This window comes from Zootoca vivipara, chromosome Z1 (assembly GCF_965207765.1).
Source record: "Zootoca vivipara chromosome Z1, rZooViv2.hap1.1, whole genome shotgun sequence".
NCBI classification, from domain to species: Eukaryota; Metazoa; Chordata; class Lepidosauria; order Squamata; family Lacertidae; genus Zootoca; species Zootoca vivipara.
In genome coordinates, this window is record NC_142583.1 from 70545746 (window position 1) to 70566085 (window position 20340).

General features: G+C 42.9%; 1 protein-coding gene across 2 annotated transcripts in view; it reads left to right on the forward strand.

Annotated features, from left to right (window-relative positions):
* Window positions 1–20340, forward strand: part of ATRN (attractin) — a 153275-nt gene that overhangs the window by 88449 nt on the left and 44486 nt on the right. For both annotated transcript variants that reach the window (XM_035101162.3, XM_088661154.1), the window contains exons 21-24: window positions 7608–7660; window positions 10746–10840; window positions 12700–12778; window positions 13716–13873. In XM_035101162.3, the coding sequence (XP_034957053.3) occupies window positions 7608–7660; window positions 10746–10840; window positions 12700–12778; window positions 13716–13873 (385 nt within the window). The remainder of the gene's footprint in view (window positions 1–7607; window positions 7661–10745; window positions 10841–12699; window positions 12779–13715; window positions 13874–20340) is intronic.

The window sequence follows — 20340 nt, forward strand, 5'->3', positions numbered from 1 at the left end:
GACTTTCATTTGGGGCCAGAAGCGAAGCTCATGTAGCTGTATCTCTCTCCGACCCCCGACCCCGACTTCTCCTTGATGCCATGTGGTGGCATTCCTCTTTCTTTTTCTGCAAGGATGCTCATTTTAGCACAGCCACTGCAAACTGATTGCAGGAACACAAAAACTGTGCCAATGAAAGCATGGTGGCTCCATAGGGCAACCAACCTGCCCTCAGGCAAAAAGGGGCAGGTGGAATTGGGGGTGGCGTGAACACCAACAATGGGATGGGTGGAGTTAAATTGTGCATTCGATAATGAGGGAGCATTATATATAGATAACCACTTCAATTGCACTATTAATACATCAGTGGCATCTTGCTGCATATGCCCGCAATAAAACAGAGGACTGGAAGGGGTGCGGTGACAGGTTTAGGTAACATGGTTGAAGCAGAATGTGTCATGGTGCTGTTTTCATAGAATCATAGAGACCACAGAGGTTCCGGTTTCCGCCTGCAGGAATGGCGGACCTGTTTTCCATCTCTCTGACCTTCGTAAGGAATTTGGCGGTTGCTAGGGGAGTAAATGGCAACCCCCTACCCTCTCCGGGGGTTACGGAGAGGGGCCGCTGGCCCGCGATGCCCCCAGACCCACTCCGACTGTTTTTGGAGTGGGGGGGAGCTTGGGCTGAGCACTTACGAGGGCCAGGACTCCCGGACGCTAATCTGCATGGCGGGGATTTCCATGGTTAAAGAAGATAATTAGGCTTAAATCTATGGACATACTTCAGAAGGAGGGGAAGAAGCGCTGTTTACTGCTGAGAAATTTATGCTGCTGAAAGGAGAGGAGTCAAAGATTGTACTGCATCTGGAAGAAGGATTGATGGGGACGGAGCGATAAGGGAAGTTTTTATTTTTTATTTTCCTTCATATTGTTGCCTCGTACCTTCCCGGACGCGATGTCCTGGCTTGTTTGGAGTGAAAGAGAAGCAAAAGACTGTGTGAGTTGAACTTTATAACTGTTGTTACTGAGCATATTTTTTTTAAAGATGTGGAGTTGCCGATGAGAAAAGCCTCCCCCTAGTCGGGCGGAAGGAGTTCTGGACGCGCTCGGAGGATTTATGAGTTGTGACGCACTTTAAATTGGAGCAGCGACCTGAAGCTAAGTTCAGCTATAGGGCAAGGAGATCCATTAATTTACCAAGAGTTTATGGTTTGATGTTTGGGTCTCCTGCCTGAAAAAGCTGTAAATTCTATAATGATCGTGAATCTTCATGGCTGTGAGAGAAAGCGAAAGTGATTTGAGCTTTTTGAGATGGCGCTGCTTCGGGCTGCTTCGACGCAACAAGGAGCTCCATTAAGAAGATTTATGGGGAGGCTGGACTGATTAACTCACACAGGAGAAAGAACATCTGTGAAACTTTGTTTGATATTTAGCTCAGCGGCTGGGAAACAATCGGATGAAAGTGGAAAACATCTATGTGACTGTAAGGGGAAGATCTGGATTATTATGAACTTGGAGGACGATTTGAACTTTAGAAAAAAGACGGCAGTGGACAGTTGCGAGGAATTCCCAATTTCTTGAAGCATGGGAACCCAAATAAAAAATTCTTTAGATGATTTGGCATAACATTCGGTTTGATTGATATATATATGTGTATAATTTGAAATATTGAATGTGATATAATTGGTTTTAATTGGAAAATTAATAAAAATATTTAAAAAAAAAAGAGACCACAAGGGCCATCCAGTCCAACCCCGTGCCAGGCAGGAAACACCATCAAAGCATTCTTGACATATGCCTGTCAAGCCTCTGCTTAAAGACCTCCAAAGAAGGAGACTCCACCACACTCCTTGGTAGCAAATTCCACTGCTGAACAGCTCTTACTGTCTGGAAGTTCTTCCTAATGTTTAGGTGGAATCTTCTTTCTTGTAGTTTGAATCCATTGCTCCGTGTCTGCTTCTCTGGAGCAGCAGAAAACAACCTTTCTCCCTCGTCTATATGACATCCTTTAATAGATTTGAACATGGCTATCAAATCACCCATTAACCTTCTCTTCTCCAGGCTAAACATACCCAGCTCCGTAAGCCATTCCTCATAAGGCATCGTTTCCAGGCCTTTGACCATTTTGGTTGCCCTCGTCTGGACACGTTCCAGCTTGTCAGTATCCTTCTTGAACTGTGGTGCCCACAGTTTTATTTGGTGTGATGCATTGATGGAGGCAGCAATGCTTCTGAATGCCAGGTTCTGGAAGCCACAAGAGGGGCCCGAATCCTGCTTGTGGGTTTCCCATAGACATCTGGTTGGCCACTGTGAGAACAGGTTGCTGGACTAGAGGGGCCATTGGCCTGATGCAGTAGTCTGTTCTCATGCTATGTTCTTACAGTGAACACCATTGAGATTAAACCTGCCCAGACTTCTGCAGCTCAGAAGAAGAAAGCAATCCTACTTTATAAACCCTGAATCCTGTTTTTAAAAAGTTGATCTGTGGAGCTGTGGAACTAGGATCTTGCTCTTAGTCTGGAGTCCTATGAAATTACTTGCGTGACACAATATACATTTTAATAATCTTATTCCCACCACTGCTTTCAAGGTTTAGTGAGCTTCAGGGTTATGTGATTGAAAATTATTAGATTTGAGGGGTGGGTGTGTTTGCTTGAACACTTGTTTTGTCAGCACTGAAAGTCCACCCACCAGTTGAGAGACTCTGGGAAAGGGTAAAAATGTTCCCCTACTCAGGAAGCAGGGTCACGAATAGCCCATCTGTCCTCAAAGACATCACGTTCAATACATAATGTATTATTGGCTGTGATAACCAGGGTGACCAGTCCACGAAGCATTGCTCACACTCTTAATTGGCTTTCTTTGCTCTGAGAGATATCGGCGTATAGCCAAATCTGATTGATTATGTAGCATTGTGACATTAGCACATTTGCGTTTTGCTGCCCAATTGCCCGGAGGTCACTCTAGAAAGAAGCTCTAAGCAGGAAATGAAAACTGGAGAAATTGCAGGGCTAAAAATTAACAAAGAAAAGACAAAAATAATTACCAAAAATATAAAAGGAAAAGAACTAGAGGACATGAAAAAAATATTAAAATGGGGAATAGTTGAAAAAGTAAAGTATCTAGGTATAAATTTAACATCTAATAATGTAAACCTATATGAAGAAAATTACGGGAAGATCTGGAAGCAAGTTAAAAAAGATTTAGAAAAATGGGGGAATTTAAATTTATCAATGTCAGGAAGAATAGCCGCCATAAAAATGGCAATTTTGCCCAAGTTTCTTTTCCTCTTTCAAATGCTGCCAATAATTGGGAAAACTGAAATTTTTGAACAATGGAGGAAGGAATTAAGTAAATTTATCTGGGGAAACAAAAAAACCGAGGATCCAATACCGGCTTCTAACAGATGCTAAAGAAAGAGGAGGTTGGGGAGTGCCAGATCTCAAAATTTATTATGCAGCAACAAGTCTATGTTGGATAAAAGAATGGATCATACAGGAAGATAAAGATCTATTGGAATTAGAAGGTTTTAGGAATGTGTTGAGCTGGCACACCTACCTGGTGAAGGAGAGAGAGAGAAGCTATAAAGAGTTTACAGATCACATTATAAAAAGGTCACTATTGAGAGTCTGGGAGGATAATAAAAAAATCTTAGAGCCAAAAACACCCTGGTGGGCCTCCCCATTTGAGATGACAGCCATAAATAGAGGGAAAAAAGAAGGGAAATGGAAAACATATCAAGAGATAGTTAGGAGAGAAGAGGGGAACTTTGTATTGAAATCACATGAAGAGATTAGAAAGGAATGTACAAGCTGGCTCCATTACAACCAGGTCCAGAGTCTCTTCCAATGTCATAAAAAAGTGGGATTCCAAGAAGGGAAATCAAAATTACAGGAATTATTGATTGAAAATGGGGATAAACAAATTACTAAATTATATAAATTTTTATTAGAGTGGAATTTAAAGGATGAGGTAGTTAAAAATGTAATGGTGAAATGGGCGCAAGATATTGGCAAAACTATATATTGTACACAATGGGAGGGACTCTGGAATGAAAGCATGAGATTTACAGCCTGCACGGCAATAAAGGAAAATATGTTAAAAATGATTTACAGGTGGCATTTAACCCCAGAAAAACTACATAAAATATACAAAACAGGATCCAACAAATGTTGGAAATGCCAAGAAAAGATTGGTACGCTCATGCATTGCTGGTGGCACTGCAAAAAAATACAAGAATTTTGGAACGGGATTTACGAGAAATTAAAAAGCATTTTAAAAATAACATTTGAAAAGAAACCGGAACTATTTTTGTTAAGCATGCTACCAGAAAATATTCCCAAAGAGAAGAGAAACGTAATATTGTATGCAGGAGCTGCAGCAAGGATAACAATAGCACAAAAATGGAAAGGGGAAGACGTGCCTTCAATTCAAGATTGGTTAACTAAAGTGATAGAATACATGAATTTGGATAAAATGACAGCGGCCATAAGGAATGTAGCAAAACAGAGAGTACAAACGGAATGGAAACCAGTGGAAGATCACCTAAAAAAAGAGGGTTTGAACTGTGAATTGGTAGTTTGTCTAATTTAATTTAAGGATTGCTTAAAGAGAAAATAGGGGAAGTAATGGGAGAAGAGTTACCCACAAAAGGTGGGAAAACAAGGAAGAGGAAAACAGGGAAAATAGAAAAATGGCGAGAAACGGTATATTATCAATCGGAAGTTCTTTTATTCATTCTTTTATTCTTATTTTTAAATATATGTATATATACATATATGCTTTTTTTTTTCCTTTTTTCCCTTTTTTTTCTTTCTTTCTCCTTTTTTCCTTTTTTATCCCCTCTCTTCCTTCTCCCCCTCTTTTATTTCTCTCTTCTTCTTTCTTTCTTTTTTCTTCTTCTTCTTTGCTTTGTCTCTGTTCCTCAGAGTTTTGATGTATAATTTGGTATATATATTATTTGCAGTTATATTTGTGTTTACTTTTTCGCGTTGATTTTGTTGATTATGTGGTTTGTGTGCATGTAACTTTTTAAAAAATAAGAAATAAAGCTTTTTAAAATTTTAAAAAAAAAAAGGAAATGAAAACTGGTGCCATCTCAGCAGCAGTGCATGGGAAATAATAGCAGGAAATAGGTGCTAGAAAAATAAAATAAAATAAATGCCTACATTAAGATGGTGCCGTAGAACAGGAGAATAGCAGACTATGGTGCTGGAAGAGACTCTTGAGAGTCCCATGGACTGCAAGAAGATCAAACCTATCCATTCTGAAGGAAATCAGCCCTGAGTGCTCACTGGAAGGACAGATCCTGAAACTGAGGCTCCAAGACTTTGGCCACCTCATGAGAAGAGAAGACTCCCTGGAAAAGCCCCGATGTTGGGAAAGATGGAGGGCACAAGGAGAAGGGGACGAAAGAGGATGAGATGGTTGGACAGTGTTCTCGAAGCTACCAACATGAGTTTGACCAAACTGCGGGAGGCAGTGGAAGACAGGAGTGCCTGGCGTGCTCTGTTCCATGGGGTCATGAAGAGTCAGACACGACTAAACGACTAAACAACAACAAGAGCTGGAAGGGACCACAAGGGTCATCTAGTTCAATGCTGTGCAAACAGGGATTTGGGTTTTTTATTATCAAAAGTAGAAAGTACAGAGAACTACATACTTTTGAGCTTGGTGTGTCAAAATTTGCCAAAAAACCAAGAATAATAATAATATAATAATAATTTATTATTTATACCTCGCCCCAGCCACTCTGGGCAGCTTCCAACAGAAAAATGAAATAAAATAATCTATTAAACACTAAAAGCCTCCCTAAACAGGGCTGCCTTCAGATGCATAACTCGGGTGGTGTGTCACTTCGAGAAAAAACCCCACAATTTCACAATATTTATAGTTTAAATAACAAAAATGTATAATGTTAATACATAACTGTATTTAATAAACCAAAAACTATGTAATTATTTACGGTAACCAAACCAAACCAAACCAAAACCCCCTTATTTATCACAAAGTGTCCAGAGTTGTTGAGCTTTTTTGGGGGAGCTGCTGATCAAAGTTTTGGAGGTTGTTTTTTTTGGGGGGGGTGCAAATTCGCTTTGCTTTTTTGGGGGGATGCCCCAAAATTGCTGCGCTTTTTTGGGGGGGGGGAAGAGAACAGAAATAAATGACGAATAATACCTTCGCTGGAACTAACACACAGCACCGACATAGTCTGCCAAAGCGCAAAAAAACCCCAACACAGAACGGGTTAAAAAACGAACGCTGTTACACCCAATCATAGTCTGCCAAAGCGCCAGAAAAAAACAGCACAGAAAGGGTTAAGAAACCAATATCTGGCTACCAGCAACAACAACAACAAAAAGGACACGGGTTTTAACAGTGGAGACAAGCTGTAACGTGAGGAGGAGCGGGAGAACAAATGGGGGGGGGAAACAACAACAGCGCTAATGGGCCGATGGGGCGCATGCCAGCATTGAGAGCTCTGCGTGTCACGTCTGACACGCGTGTCATAGGTTCGCCATCACTGGGGTAGGAGTTTCTCTTCTGCTTGGAAAGCAGTAGTTTTACTCTGCAATATTATTAAAATCAGGAAACATTTATCACAGTCATAAATGCTACCTCCTTTTTCAGAGCGGATGGGTGGAGTATTAATAACAATAGCAATAAGCTAGATGTGGATAACCAGTTTATTAGTACCTTTTAAAAGTATGGTCCAGTAGGGACTCCAGACAGGCAAAAGCCTTTAGTCCAGCTACCAGTATAAAACTGGCAGAGGGAGGGAAGAGCTGACCCCTCCCCAGATGCCAGTTGAAGGGTAGATGAGTCTTTCAGGAGGCTGATCCCCTTCGTTGCACAACTGCTGGTCCTGAAGGGTCCAAGAACAGTATATCTCCCCCCCCCCCCCGGTTTCTCTTTTTGATTACAGGTAGGTAGCCGTCACTACATGTTTTGCAGAGCATGGAAACTGTTTGAAGCAGAAATAGTTTATTTTTCCTGAGCATCAAAAAGAGAAACAAAATAAAAACATTTCTTCCAGTAGCACCTTAGAGACCAACTAAGTTTGTTATTGGTATGAGCTTTCGTGTGCATGCACACTTCTTCAGATACGAAAGCACACGAAAGCTCATACCAATAACAAACTTAGTTGGTCTCTAAGGTGCTACTGGAAGAAATGTTTTTATTTTGTTTCTCTTTTTGATGCTCAGGAAAAATAAACTATTTCTGCTTCAAACAGTTTCCATGCTCTGCAAAACATGTAGTGAAATGAACCATCGTTTCCCTAGCTCTCCACCGCCTGTGGTTTCTTGTATTGCTTATTCCCAGCTAGCTTCTAAGATTATTTTAGGTAACTTTTAAAGTGAGTGGCAAGGTTCTCAAATGTGTTCCAGATTTCAGTTTCATTACTCTTTCACTGGGTTTGGGTCGCCTCTGTTGGTCCCGAGTTGTTTGTTGTTTCGTCTCTTTGCATGCTGCTGTTTTATTATTAAGCTGTTTTATTATTAATAAGAAGTGGTTTTCTTCCTGGTTCATGCTGGATGTGACTTAAAAGAAAACAAACAAACATTACAATTTCAAGCTCAAGGGAAAATTAAGGCAGAAGGTCAACATTGCTCATGCTCTTTCTTCTAGGTGTGAGGTCGAAAACCGATACCAAGGCAATCCTCTCAAAGGAACATGCTACTGTGAGTGAAAATGGTTTTTCTTTTGCCTGTATGTAAACTTGGTACTTGTACACCAGCAACTTGCTGCAAATGAGCTCAAAGACGTATAAAAAGGAGAAAACAATATGCTTCTTTCTATGTTGGCTGCTTATTCTGGAGCTTCTCTCTCTCTCTCTCTCTCTCTCTCTCTCTCTCTCTCTCTCTCTCTCTCTCTCTCTCTCTCTCTCTCTCTCCCTCTCTCTCCCTCTCTCTCCCGCTCCCTCCCGCTCCCTCCCCCCCCCGTGTGTACACACACACACACACACAAGTCGTACCTTGGTTTTCGAACAGCTTTGTTCTCAAATGTTTTGGCTCCCGAACGCCGCAAACCCAGAAGTGACTGTTCCAGTTTGTGACCTATTTTTGGAAGCCGACTGTCCGACGGGGCTTCCACGGCTTCCAATTGGCTGCAGGAGCTTCCTGCAGCCAATCGGATGTCGTGCTTTGGTTTCCAAACGTTTTGGAAGTCGACTTCCAATGTACGACTGTATATATATTTGTAGGGGCAACCCCATTCTCTCTCAGTTTGTTCATTCCCTCCCCTTAGTGACTTCCTTTTTTTGCCTCCAGTTCTTCCTGCACCCCTCAGTCTGTGTCCCCCTGCCCTCTACTAACTTCTATTGCCATTTCCTCATGCCAAACACACAAATTGTGCTATATAAATAATGTGTGCTTGTTCTCTAAGCCAGGGGTTACCATGGGGTACCTGTCTCTGGCACCCACTAGTGCTCTCCCCACTGAAATTAGATCTGAAAGCAGCATTCTGTTGTAGCCAACAGAATAGGTTGCAGTGTGTGCTTAGTCATAGTGTGTAAGTGTGGCTCCTGCGACACTTCCTTGGGTTTGCAGATGTGCCCATTGGTCTAAAATGGTTGGCATCTTCTGACAGTCCCCCAATGGAACGAGGTCTGTCTCTCTTTCTACTTCCCTAAGTGGATGCACCCAGAGCTGCCGTTACTCGATGAGCTGCAGTTCAGCATTTTAGACTGCAGTTGACAAAAGTGGCTTCAGTCTTGGCTTGAGGGGCTGCTGTTCCAGCTGTAGGTGCAATTGCTCTTCCATCCAGTTTGCTCTTGCCTTCTCAAGAGGTGGTTAGGAACTTCCGGAGGCAAGAAGCAGAAGGGTCCTAGAAAGGAGGGGGCGGGGCGTCGACAGGAGAAAGGTGAAGGGAAAGAGAATGAAGGTGCATGTCTAGGGGAGCTGCAGAGATGATGGACTTGATGCTAAGATTGAAATAAAGGTAAAGGGCCCCCTGACCATTAGGTCCAGTCGTGACTGACTCTGGGGTTGCGGCGCTCATCTCGCATTATTGGCCGAGGGAGCCGGCGTACAGCTTCCAGGTCATGTGGCCAGCATGACAAAGCCACTTCTGGCAAACCAGAGCAGCACACGGAAATGCCGTTTACCTTCCCGCTGTAGCGGTTCCTATTTATCTACTTGCACTTTGATGTGCTTTCAAACTGCTAGGTTGGCAGGAGCTGGGACCGAGCAACGGGAGCTCACCCCGTCACAGGGATTCGAACCGCCGACCTTCTGATCAGCAAGCCCTAGGCTCTGTGGTTTAACCCACAGCACCACCTGGGTCCCCATAAGATTGAAATAGCAAGCTTTAATAGTTGACGGCAGGCTTCTCATAATGGATATTTGTAAGAAGCTGGTCTAGACAGTTTGGTGATTCAGAGGCCTGTTCCGCAGCCCATGACATTCAGAAAAGCTGTGCCATATTATCTCCACAAAAATACATTTAAATAAAGATACAGTGGTGCCTCGCAAGACGAATTTAATTCGTTCCGTAAGTCAATTCGTTTTGCGAAAAATTCATCTTGCGAATTGCGGTTTCCCATAGGAATGCATTGAAATTTCTCCCCCCCCCCATAGGAATGCATTAATTAAATTTCAATGCATTCCTATGGGAAACCGCGATTTGCAAGACGAATTTTTCGCAAAACGAATTCATCTTGAGAGTCACCATCAGATAGCAAGACGCATCCGTCTTGTGAAAAATTACGTTTTGCAGGGCATTCGTCTTGCGAGGTACCACTGTACTTAGAGATATGTGTAAGGGGTTGCTGAATTCTTCTGAAGCACCCTGGTCATTATTTTTACCATTGGATAAAGGATAAGGATCAAAACCCTCCAGTGGAATTAATTAGGTGTTTTTTATTCAGTGTGTGCACACGCAGGCACACACATCTCCGCCCACCTCACATTTGTAGGTGCTTGAAAAGAAGTTAAAAGTTCCGATCTTGCCTGTGGGCTTGCAATCTAATAATAAAGTCAAGTCACATTAATGGAAAGGCTGTAAAAACAGAAGAGGGCCAGTTAGAGCGAGCAGATACGTGTTAAGGAGGCACTTGAAAGCAAAAGAGAGAAAAGAAAAGAAAGATAGCTGTGCGAATGCAAACCGTTTGTTTGCCTGAGCCTATTTTCATCCCACCTTTCCCTCTAATAGACGCTAACAATGCAATCATAAACAATTTAAAGCGATCAAACAAGGCATTAAAAACCAATTAAAAACTAAAATGCAAACAGAGCGGCAGATAAAAACTAAATGAAGGATTAACCAGATAAATTAAATGCCTACAAGAACAAACAAGACTTAAGGAAGTGGTGAAAAACCAGCAGAGAAGATGCAAGGTGTTGTTCCGTGACCTGAGCCCAGGCTCCTTGCGCATAATGGTGGCGGATGCAACATACTGCAAAAACAACATTCCGCATGTGTGCAGCGCGAGGTTTTTCAGAGGCTTGCCTTGTATTATTTGAGTCATGCTTCATGAGCCCATTACTATGGTCATCCTTGCACTGCATTTGCTGAGTTGAGAAGTAGAGAGCAGGTGGCTAGATGGGCCTGCAGTGGGTTGGGCAAGGCTAACCTGGCCTCTACTCTTGGCTGCTGCCCTGCATCCGCTTGCACTCCCCACTCTCTGCCTTTCCTGCTCATGTGCAAGGGCCAGCCATGCAACAGGCTCATATTTATATCCTAGCAAGTAGCAAACTTCCTGCCTCGGGCTGACTCTGGCTTTATGCCATGGCGGCACCTAACTCCAATTTGTGTACTTTTATATAGACACTCTCCTCATCGACTATCAGTTCACCTTCAGCCTTTCGCAAGAAGATGATCGTTATTACACGGCAATCAATTTCGTAGCGACGCCCGAAGAGGTTAGTAAATTATCCCAATTGCATTTCACGTTGTTTATTAAAACGCCCTGGTTCTCTCTGGCTGACGGTCAGTAGGCTGTATGCAGAGATCAACTCTTCTCTCCCCCCCCCCCCCGCCCACAACAAGACGGCATGCAAACTCCTTTCAGTGCCAGTTTGTGCTCATTTTGCACTGTGTGAGAAGCTCCTGCAGTTCTGTTCCTAGTGTTGGGGAACTCGAGTTGAGATAAATTGATGACCGCAAGGCATACGTGTAATTAGCCATGGAGTTTGTTGCTGTATAGCCATTTGTAAGAAATGGCTGGTTTTGAATTTTTATAAAATTTTAATTATTTTTAAAACTTGCAGTTACACTGAGAGTCAGCTTCCAGCGACTGTTGTAATTGATAATTTATACTCCTGCGTGTGAAGTCCTGTGGCCTTGGGGCTGACATTTCTAGGCCAAGGGCTGCATGGCCAATCCTTGAGGGGACAGTAATATAAGAGTATGTGTCACAGATGTGTAAATGTGGGTTCTTATTTAAATAAAAAAACAAACACACAACTTTGGGGATAGGGGGATCACTAAAAACATTTTGGCATAAGCAAGTCAGTTTAAAACAAAAACAAAAACCCACCAAAACCATTTTTTTTAAATGGACAAATTTGGGAGGGGTTCTCTAGTTTTTCCAAAAACCTTTTGACACCACAGTATCCCAGGAAGGGGGGGGGGCATGTGAGAACAGTAGGTAATTTTAAAAACAAAATAAGTTTTTAAATTTAATTTTGTTTTAATCATGGCAAAATCCAATAATTATTGGGGAGCCACACAACCATATTGACATCATGGCATCACTGTAGAGGATCCATAGGAGCAGTCAATTATTATTATTATTATTATTATTATTATTATTATTATTATTATACAAATGGGTTTTTGTCTCCATGCAGTGATCCAGATATATCTGTGGTTCCTGCTCTAACCAGTAGGAGGCAGGTGCCTTTTGTTTTTTTTAAGGGCTAATTGAGAGCTGGTCTAGGAAAATAGACTTTCCCCCCTGAAAATAGATATTCTCTACATTATGAGCATCATCACCATAATTTATTATGGTCAAAGACCAGCTCAATATTCTCTTAAGAAAAGGTGTCACGGCCCTGGTTTCAGGTATCACACTGAAATAATGCATTTCGAGGGCAAAGCCCTAGTACATTTCTGCTATGGCTGTCCCCATGCGTCTTTGTAGTTCCAACCCTCTGTACCTGCTGTTCTTTGCCATTCTGTGTTGACCGCTCAGAATGGCTGAGCTCAGTTTATTATAGGGAGCGCTTATCTTGCCTTTATAGGAAGTCACAGGTTTAGTCTGCTTGACTTCATATTGGACATTTCTCTTTGCAGAACAAGCTGAAGGAAGGCTAATTTACTTAGTAGTGCCTTCTGTGGCTCCTTGGGATATTATTATGGAAATGACTTTGGGAATTCCAGAGAACAAGTGTATGCATAACCCAGTGTGGGTTTTTATGCTTGCTTTTTTTTTAAGCCTCTTTTTGATTTCTTGTCTCGAATAAAGTGGTATTCTGTGCAAGTCAGAATCTTCCTGTCTTGTGAACACAGGGTAAAATGGTAGGATTTTGGATTCTATGTTCCCACTTCCTGAAATAAAGGGAAAAAAGCAAAAATATTTGGCAAACAGAAACTAATCAGTGCTGTGTTTTAATGTGGCACAGGTAAGCTTGAATCCTATTGGGCTGTTTTAGGGTTTTTTTGGCATGCCTTTGTTCTTGCCCAAGCAGTGCTGGCAAAACTTGACGGAAGCTGCTCTCTCTCTCTGTGTGTGTGTAAGCCATTAATCTGTGCTTCTTTCTTTGTTCCCTGAAATCAGCAAAACAGAGACCTGGACATGTTTATCAATGCTTCTAAAAACTTCAACCTCAACATCACTTGGTCAACGAGTTTTGCAGGTGAGGACAATTCTTTCCGTTTCCAAATGCCCAGTGTCTGAACTAGAAATGTCTGGAAAGCAGTGGTGGCATATTTAAACCAGAGACCAGTCCCCCTCCGACCTTGCTCCTTCATTGGCCTTGAAAAGCTTCCTCTACCGCCCAAACTCCTTCCATTTCCTCTTGGCACCCTCCATCCCTCAACTTCCGGCTCCTTGTTGTTCTGCTTCCTGCTTTTCTCTCTGCTTGCTCCCCTTCATCTTGCCACATAGACTGTCTGTGCCAGAGTTTCCACCTTTCCTTTTTCCTCCTTAGCTAGACAGATTGTCTTTCTCACACAGTTGGTGCACAGCAAACTCAGCCGGTGGCAAGAGGCGGCTTGCGGATCAGGCAGCCAGTTCTGGCTTATAGCCTCTTTATATGCAGATACCCTATGGGCGACTTAGGGATTTAGAAGGCTGCTGTGCCGTGTAATAGTCTGTATATTGAGGCATAACTTAACTCTAAAGATAATCTGAGAAACGAAGTAGAACAGTTTATCCGATTTCCAGATCTTGAATGCTTGCGTTGGCAGCCGAAATGTTAATTTTGTATGCAACAGTTGTTTGTGGGTTTCTTAATCGCAGTAATGAAACTGAGCTCAGTACTGCCTTGTTGAAACAGAATAATTTGTTTTATCAACTAGCGCTGCTGTATAATTTAAGAGCACCCCTTGTACTGTTACTAAGGATTTGCACAAAAACGTATATCTTTATTTCATTTCAGTTACATTTTGGCTTTGCCCTAAGGGCTCCCCCCCCAACCCATTTTGCCCTTCCAACAACCCTTTGAGGTAGATTAGTTTGAGAGGGCTCAAGGCCACCAAGTAAGCCTTGTGGCTAAGTGAGGATTTGAACCTGAGCCTGAAAATCTTCACTCCCGACAGATGAGAATGTTTCTTTTAAAATACTCCCAACAGCTGGCACCCAGGCAGGGGAGGAGATTCCGGTGGTTTCAAAGAGCCAAATCAAGGAGTACAAGGACAGCTTCTCCAATGAGAAGTTTGACTTCCGCAACAATCCCAACATCACTTTCTTTGTCTACGTGAGCAACTTCACCTGGCCAATAAAGATACAGGTAAGAGACCCTTCCATTCACATAAGCACGAGAGAATGACTGGAATATCTGGGAACTGTTCTGTATACCCTGTTCTGTTTGCTTAGTGTTGATGTCCTATACTCCAACAAATGTTCAGGTCCTGTACTGTATATATTTGTATGCTAGAAGCCATCGTCTATTGCCGTTATCACTCTTTTGCTGCGATCTAACTTACTACTCTGCAGCCTTAGTGCAATTCAGATTGTGTCGGTTGTTGCTTATGAGATTTTCTGGGCAGCTAAATGCTAAATGTTTTATGGAGGCACAGTGTTTTTATTGTCTTTCAACCTGAGACCATTCAGACGGTGCTAGTGGAATGTCTCCATCTTGAGAAGCAGTCTGTTAGTGCAAATCCCATTTTTAGAAACTTGGGTCAGAGTACTTGTATAATGGAATGAGCCCTCCTTCCTGCTGTGTGTGCCACTGCTTTCATCTCCCATCCCTACCTGGGTTTCCTCCCCTGTGGGGGACTTCTGTAGAACTCCATGCCCACTGGTGGGGTTCTCTCTCTCGCTCTTCTTCTTCTTTGGTGATCACTCGTAGCTGAGTAAGATTGTCTTCCAGGAACACGGTTTTACAATTCTGGATCCACACCTCCTTCCACAGTGGGGACATAGGTTTCCGAGTGGGAGTTGATCACGGTGAGGGTTTGTCAAGCGTGCCTTCCTCTTAGCTCGTTTCTCCCTTTCGTCCTGAGTTTGAGCATCTTCAAAGCTCATGACACCTTTGGTAAAGGCTGTTCTCCAGTTGGAGCGCTTGGAGGCCTGTGCTTCCCAGTTGTCTGTTTTTATACCACATTTTTTTTTAGATTTGCCTTGAGAGAGTCCTTAAACCTCTTTCATTGACCACCAGCATCACGCTTTCCATTTTTAAGTTCAGAATACCGTTTTGAGACCATGCATGGCGAAAAGCAGTCTGTAAATGTGGCAAACAGAATAAGAAATATTATAATCAGCAACAAATGGATGCAAATGAAGTGGATGTGAATGTGATAAGCTCCAAGTTGAAAGGTACATGAAGGACTTAAGCAGTGACATGGACAGTGGCTCTGTGACCTTAACCAGTTGGCAGCACGCGAGCAGGAGCTGTGTATCGCTGTTCTTGCTAATTAAATCAATAAGCAAGCTTGGCCAAGAGTTATTTATCGTGAGTGATATCACACTTCCTGCTAGCCTTTTTTGTGTAGCCTTCCTTGCTGGTATGGCCAGTCTCCCTGTCAGTGCCCTCCTTTGGCAAGAACTGGGTGTTGAAAGATGGGCCAAATCTCTGCCCATCATCCCTTTAAGAACTTGGCCTACCATGTGTTTGAATCTGAACACGGCCAGAGGAACTGTACAACCAACTCTGGGTCTTGGTGTCTCTATCCCTGCCCCAAGTTTAGAAGTGGGGTGGAATGGAAAAAAAACAAGCCAACTTGTATTCTTGAGGGGAAGGAAGGGGGGGGGATTGCAGTTCGACAAGTGGCAGAAATGCCATGTGTGTGGAGAATGCCAGACCCTGTTGTACATAAAGGAAGGTGTATGTAGGCATTGACTTGGGGAGAGTGAAAAATGTGCATTCCCCCCCACCCCCCCAAAAAGGAGTCATTGGCTGTAATGATTGCCTTTCCCTCTAAAGCTAATAGCCGAGGCAGGAGATTTTTTTTTTTACTAGCGTTCAGACTGGGGAGAAAAGGGTCCCAGTGGAAATTAGGGACCCTCACACCCATTATTAAAAAACAAAAAAACCCTGATATGCTTCCAAGTGGCACATTTAGTGCTGCATGTAGTTTGGCCCACAGTGGAGAACTGAAATAGGATGAAATTACATGTTCAGTGTAATTCCTTTTGTTTTGCTGTTTACCCATTCTTAGTCACTTTCCTTTTCTCTGATTTTAACCTGAAGCCAGTATTTGTCTTCCTAATTTGGGCAGCTTAATTAATGTGCTGGTGCATTTTCCCTCCTTTGTTAACTGACGTTTAAGTTTATGTCCTGTTGTGGGCCAAATATAAGGCTTTTTAACTCTCTGGGAACAGCCGCCCATTGCAAGAATCCATCGTAGATGTTGGTCCTTTGATCGCTCGCCCTTGTTTGTCCTGGAGTTCCTGTTTCAATATTTCCTTGTCCTCCTGGCTCTCCTTTCCCTTCTGCCTGGTTTCCTTTAGGAAGCTCCAAGCATATAAATGCTCTTTTGTACGACTGATAGTTGTGCATTTGCCAGTGCTGAGCTCCCACCCTTAAAATATTGCTCCACCTCTCTTCAAAACCACCAGTTGGTTTTAAAAGTATATTGGTGTAGAATGTCCCTCCCTCCCTCCCAGCTTCCTCCATTTAAGCAATCTCTTCTATAAAAAGCTCTCTAGAATTCACAGTTAGCAAAATGTAGATCACCGTTCTTTACAAACTTGAAGTTAGTGTCTGTTTACTGAGTCGGTTCGGTTTAAGCCACTCTGGCTTGTGACAGCCACATTGTGAAGTCTGCTTAAGTTAGTTTGTCAGCTTCCTTTGGGGAAGACGGGTAAGTTCTTGTTTGATACAGTTTGCTGCCTGCGCTGCAAATGGTTGGTGTTTGTTATAAAAAAAAAGGGTTCATTTCTGATTTAGAAAATTAATCAAGTCTGCAATCGGTTTGTCTTGTTTATGGTTTCAGTTTTAATCTGGTTTATTTGGCATGTGCCGTGCGGAATGAGCCTTTCTAGAAATAGAATTGGCAAATTCATCTTCTGCATGCTGTATAACCACTGTAGGTGTCGATCATCAGCAAAGTAATATATGAGAATGGCAGTTTCATGTTTCAGATCCCCATCCTTCCCCTCCACTGTCGGTTTGCACAGTGGTGAGAGTTGTTACAGGGTGTAGTGATCTCAGAGGATTAAGCTTGGTGGTTTTAGAAGCCTCCGAACTGGAAAAGCAAAGAAGTTGAGTTGTAGAAACCAGCAGTGGAATTTTACAGATGGCTCTCAGTTCAAACAAACAAAGTAAAGCCGCCCCCCTCTTTCTACCTTGGCTCATTTTTTCGCTATATCTGACAAGTTAGTAATGGGAAACGCTTCAAATCTCCTTTGATTGTGTTGTGTCAGCAGTTTTATGCGCCAGTGTTAAAGTTCTCCTCCCCGTGTGTGTTAGCGGTTCTGTAGTTTGGTTTGACGTGGCACAAACATCTGAGTCCGAACGGAGCTCATTTGAAAGCTCTGTCAATTGGTGACTGAATGAGAAAGCCTTATAACTGTGAATGGGCACTCTTACTTGGTGGTGGTATGTTCTGACCTTACACCTGCAGTGAGGATTGTAAGGTCAGTGGTACTTCTGTTTCCTTGGCATTGCTACAAGCTGAGTTTCGTGCCCAATAATCATTGTATGAGGGTGCGGGTATTATTAACATGTCCATTTTGTTGGACTGATTTGGGTTTCTGATGCCCCTGAGGTTCATTTTGGAGAACCTGGAGGGGTTTGCACAATACCAGACCCTCCAAGTGTCCCTATTTTCCAGGGACATCCCTGATTTAGAGAAGCCGTCCTGGTTTCTGATTTGACCCCACTTTTCCTTAGAACAGGGGTGCCCAAACTTTTTTTTCAAAGAGGGCTGGATTTGATGAAGTGAACATGTGTGAGGGCCGACCAAAGTTGCTGAGCTTTTTGGGGGATTGTAGTTGCTGAGCTTTTTAAAGGATTTTACCCCAGGACATATACTGCCATGGGAGCCGGATTAAATCGACCGGCAGGCTGGATTAGGCCCCTGAAACGGACTTTGAACATGCCTGCCTTAGGTGAAGATAAAGGGACCCCTGACTATTAGGTCCAGTCACGGATGACTCTGGGGTTGCGGCGCTCATCTTGCTTTATTGGCCAAGGGAGCCGGCGTACAGCTTCCGGGTCACGTGTCCAGCATGACTAAGCCGCTTCTGGCGAACCAGAGCAGAGCACGGAAACGCCGTTTACCTTAGGATGTCCCTATTTTCACTGGAAAAATGTTGGAGGGTATGGAGTTATCCAACCCCCAAACCGTCTGAAGGGAATCCTGTATAGGGAAGGTTTTCCCTGTAATGTTTCATTCTGTTTTTATATACTGTATGTTGGAAGCTGTCCAGAGTGACGGCAGCAACCCAGTAAAATTTGTGAGGTATAAATGGTAAAATGACTATTATGGAATGGGATGTCCCTATTTTTGTTATAGAAATGTTGGAGGGTATGCAATACCCACACCTATTTACCCTGCTGGAAGCACCAATATAAGTGGAACCAGAGCAGTAGCATGTGTACAGCACAGGGACAAAAACATATTTTTTATTTTAAAAAGTGCAAGCTCCACCGTGAAATGCAAATCTCCTGCGTCACTTGTTGGCTTCAGTTGGTGGTGGGAATTGAGTAATTTTGTACTGGGGATGTGTGCTATTGTCCCTGCAATCAAAATGTTCAGGGAGGCATTGAGATGCAGAATTAAGTGAAGGAAGCATCCAAAAGAGGAGCTGTTATAGTGATTAATGACTTCAGCTACCCTTACATAGAATGGCTACATACTGTATTTCTTCCAGTCATGACAAAGAGGTGCAATTTCTAGATTTCCTGGAGCCAATCAGAGGGACAGTGACTCTGGTCTTATACAGTCTTACCGTGGAAGTCAAATGGAATCCGTTCCGGAAGTCTGTTCGACTTCCAAAATGTTTGGAAACCAAATTGTGGCTTCTGATTGGCTGCAGGAAGTTCCTGCAGCCAATCAGAAGCCACGGAAGCCGCGTCGGACGTTCGGGTTCCAAAAGAATGTTCACAAACTGGAACAATCACTTCCGGATTTGCGACGTTTGGGAGCCAAAACGTCTGAGTTCCAGGGCGGTCGACAACCAAGGTACGACTCTACTTGATTGGCACCCAGGACTTGGTGTGTGTTGTAAGTGGTGTCAAACATTTGGGTTCAGAAACAGTGTCAGTCAGATCAAATAATTTCTCCACTTCTCCACCCTTCCCTACTCATACTGAGCTTTTCTGATTGGTTTTGCTTTTTAGAAAATAATAATAATGCAGTATTACTTTAAAAATGCAGGGTGAAATTAAGCTAATTTTTATTCAGAGTAATTTTGTTGAATTTAATTGACCCAACTTAGTCATGTTCATTAATTTCAGTGGGTCTATTCTGAGTAGGCCTAGTGTTAAATCCCAACCACACTGTTTTTTGGACCAATGGCAGGCAAGTCCAAATAACAACTTGAAATTTAGGGCATACCAAATTCAAACATATGGAAACCTCTCCTGGTCCACCCCACAATTTGGGGAGTACACAGTCAATGCACACATTTTGTTAAAAGACTTTCCTGGATGTGCAGCGGGATTAGTGAATTATTTTTAAGAAGAGAAGAGGAAACAAAGAATTCAAAGATACAAATTAGGAAATGTGAATTTTAATATGGAAAGAAATCTCAGAGGAGATGCATTTAGCCTGTTCAGAACCAAAAATTATTATAAGAATGTGAGTGATCAATAAACACTATATAAGCTTTTATGGTTGGCTTTGTCTGCCTGAAAAATAATCTCCTAAACAATGACAGTTCTCTTTCTCAAGCTCTGGGAGGAAGACCTTTCATTGCCTACAGACAGCCACCCAATCTTATTAACCAATCACCCATTCCCACCACCCTTCTGAGTAATACCCCTCCCCACCCTCTCACTATATATAAGGGTCTGGTGACTTCTGTTTCAGTGTATCTGAAGAAGTGTGAATGCACACGGAAACTCATACCAAGAACAAACTTAGTTGGTCTCTAAGGTGCTACTGGAATGAATTTTTTTTATTTTGATAATCTAATTGTTTAATTTTCCTTATAAATTGTTATTTGGGAAAATGTTGCTTTTGTAGGGATCTGTTTTCTCTATCCTGTGATAGCTGCCAACACTGGGGGTGGGGGTGGGGGGAGAGCAGGGGTTAGATAGATCTCTTCTGGAAATGGTAAGGTGCAATGATAAATGGTCTGGAAACCAGGCCTTATGAGGAATGGTTGCAGGAGCCGAGTATGTTTAGCCTGGAAAAGAGGAGACTGAGAGGAGGTAGGATAGTAATCTTAAGAGCTGTCACATGGAAGCTTGTTTTCTCTTGCCCTGGAGAGTAGGCCTTGAATGGCTTCAAGTCAGGGATTTCCAAAGTCCATTTCAGGGGCCTAATCCGCCGCAGGTCGGAGGTGGAGCGTCTCCATCTCCAGCATTCTGCCCAGACACTGAGGTCCAGCACCGAGGGCCTTCTGGCGGTTCCCTCGTTGCGAGAAGCCAAGTTGCAGGGAACTAGGCAGAGGGCCTTCTTGGTGGTGGCGCCTGCCCTGTGGAACGCCCTCCCAACAGATGTCAAAGAGGAAAACAACTACCAGACTTTTAGAAGACATCTGAAGGCAGCCCTGTTCAGGGAGGCTTTTAATGTTTAATAGATTACCGTGTTTTATTTTTCTGTTGGAAGCCGCCCAGAGTGCCTGGGGAAACCCAGCCAG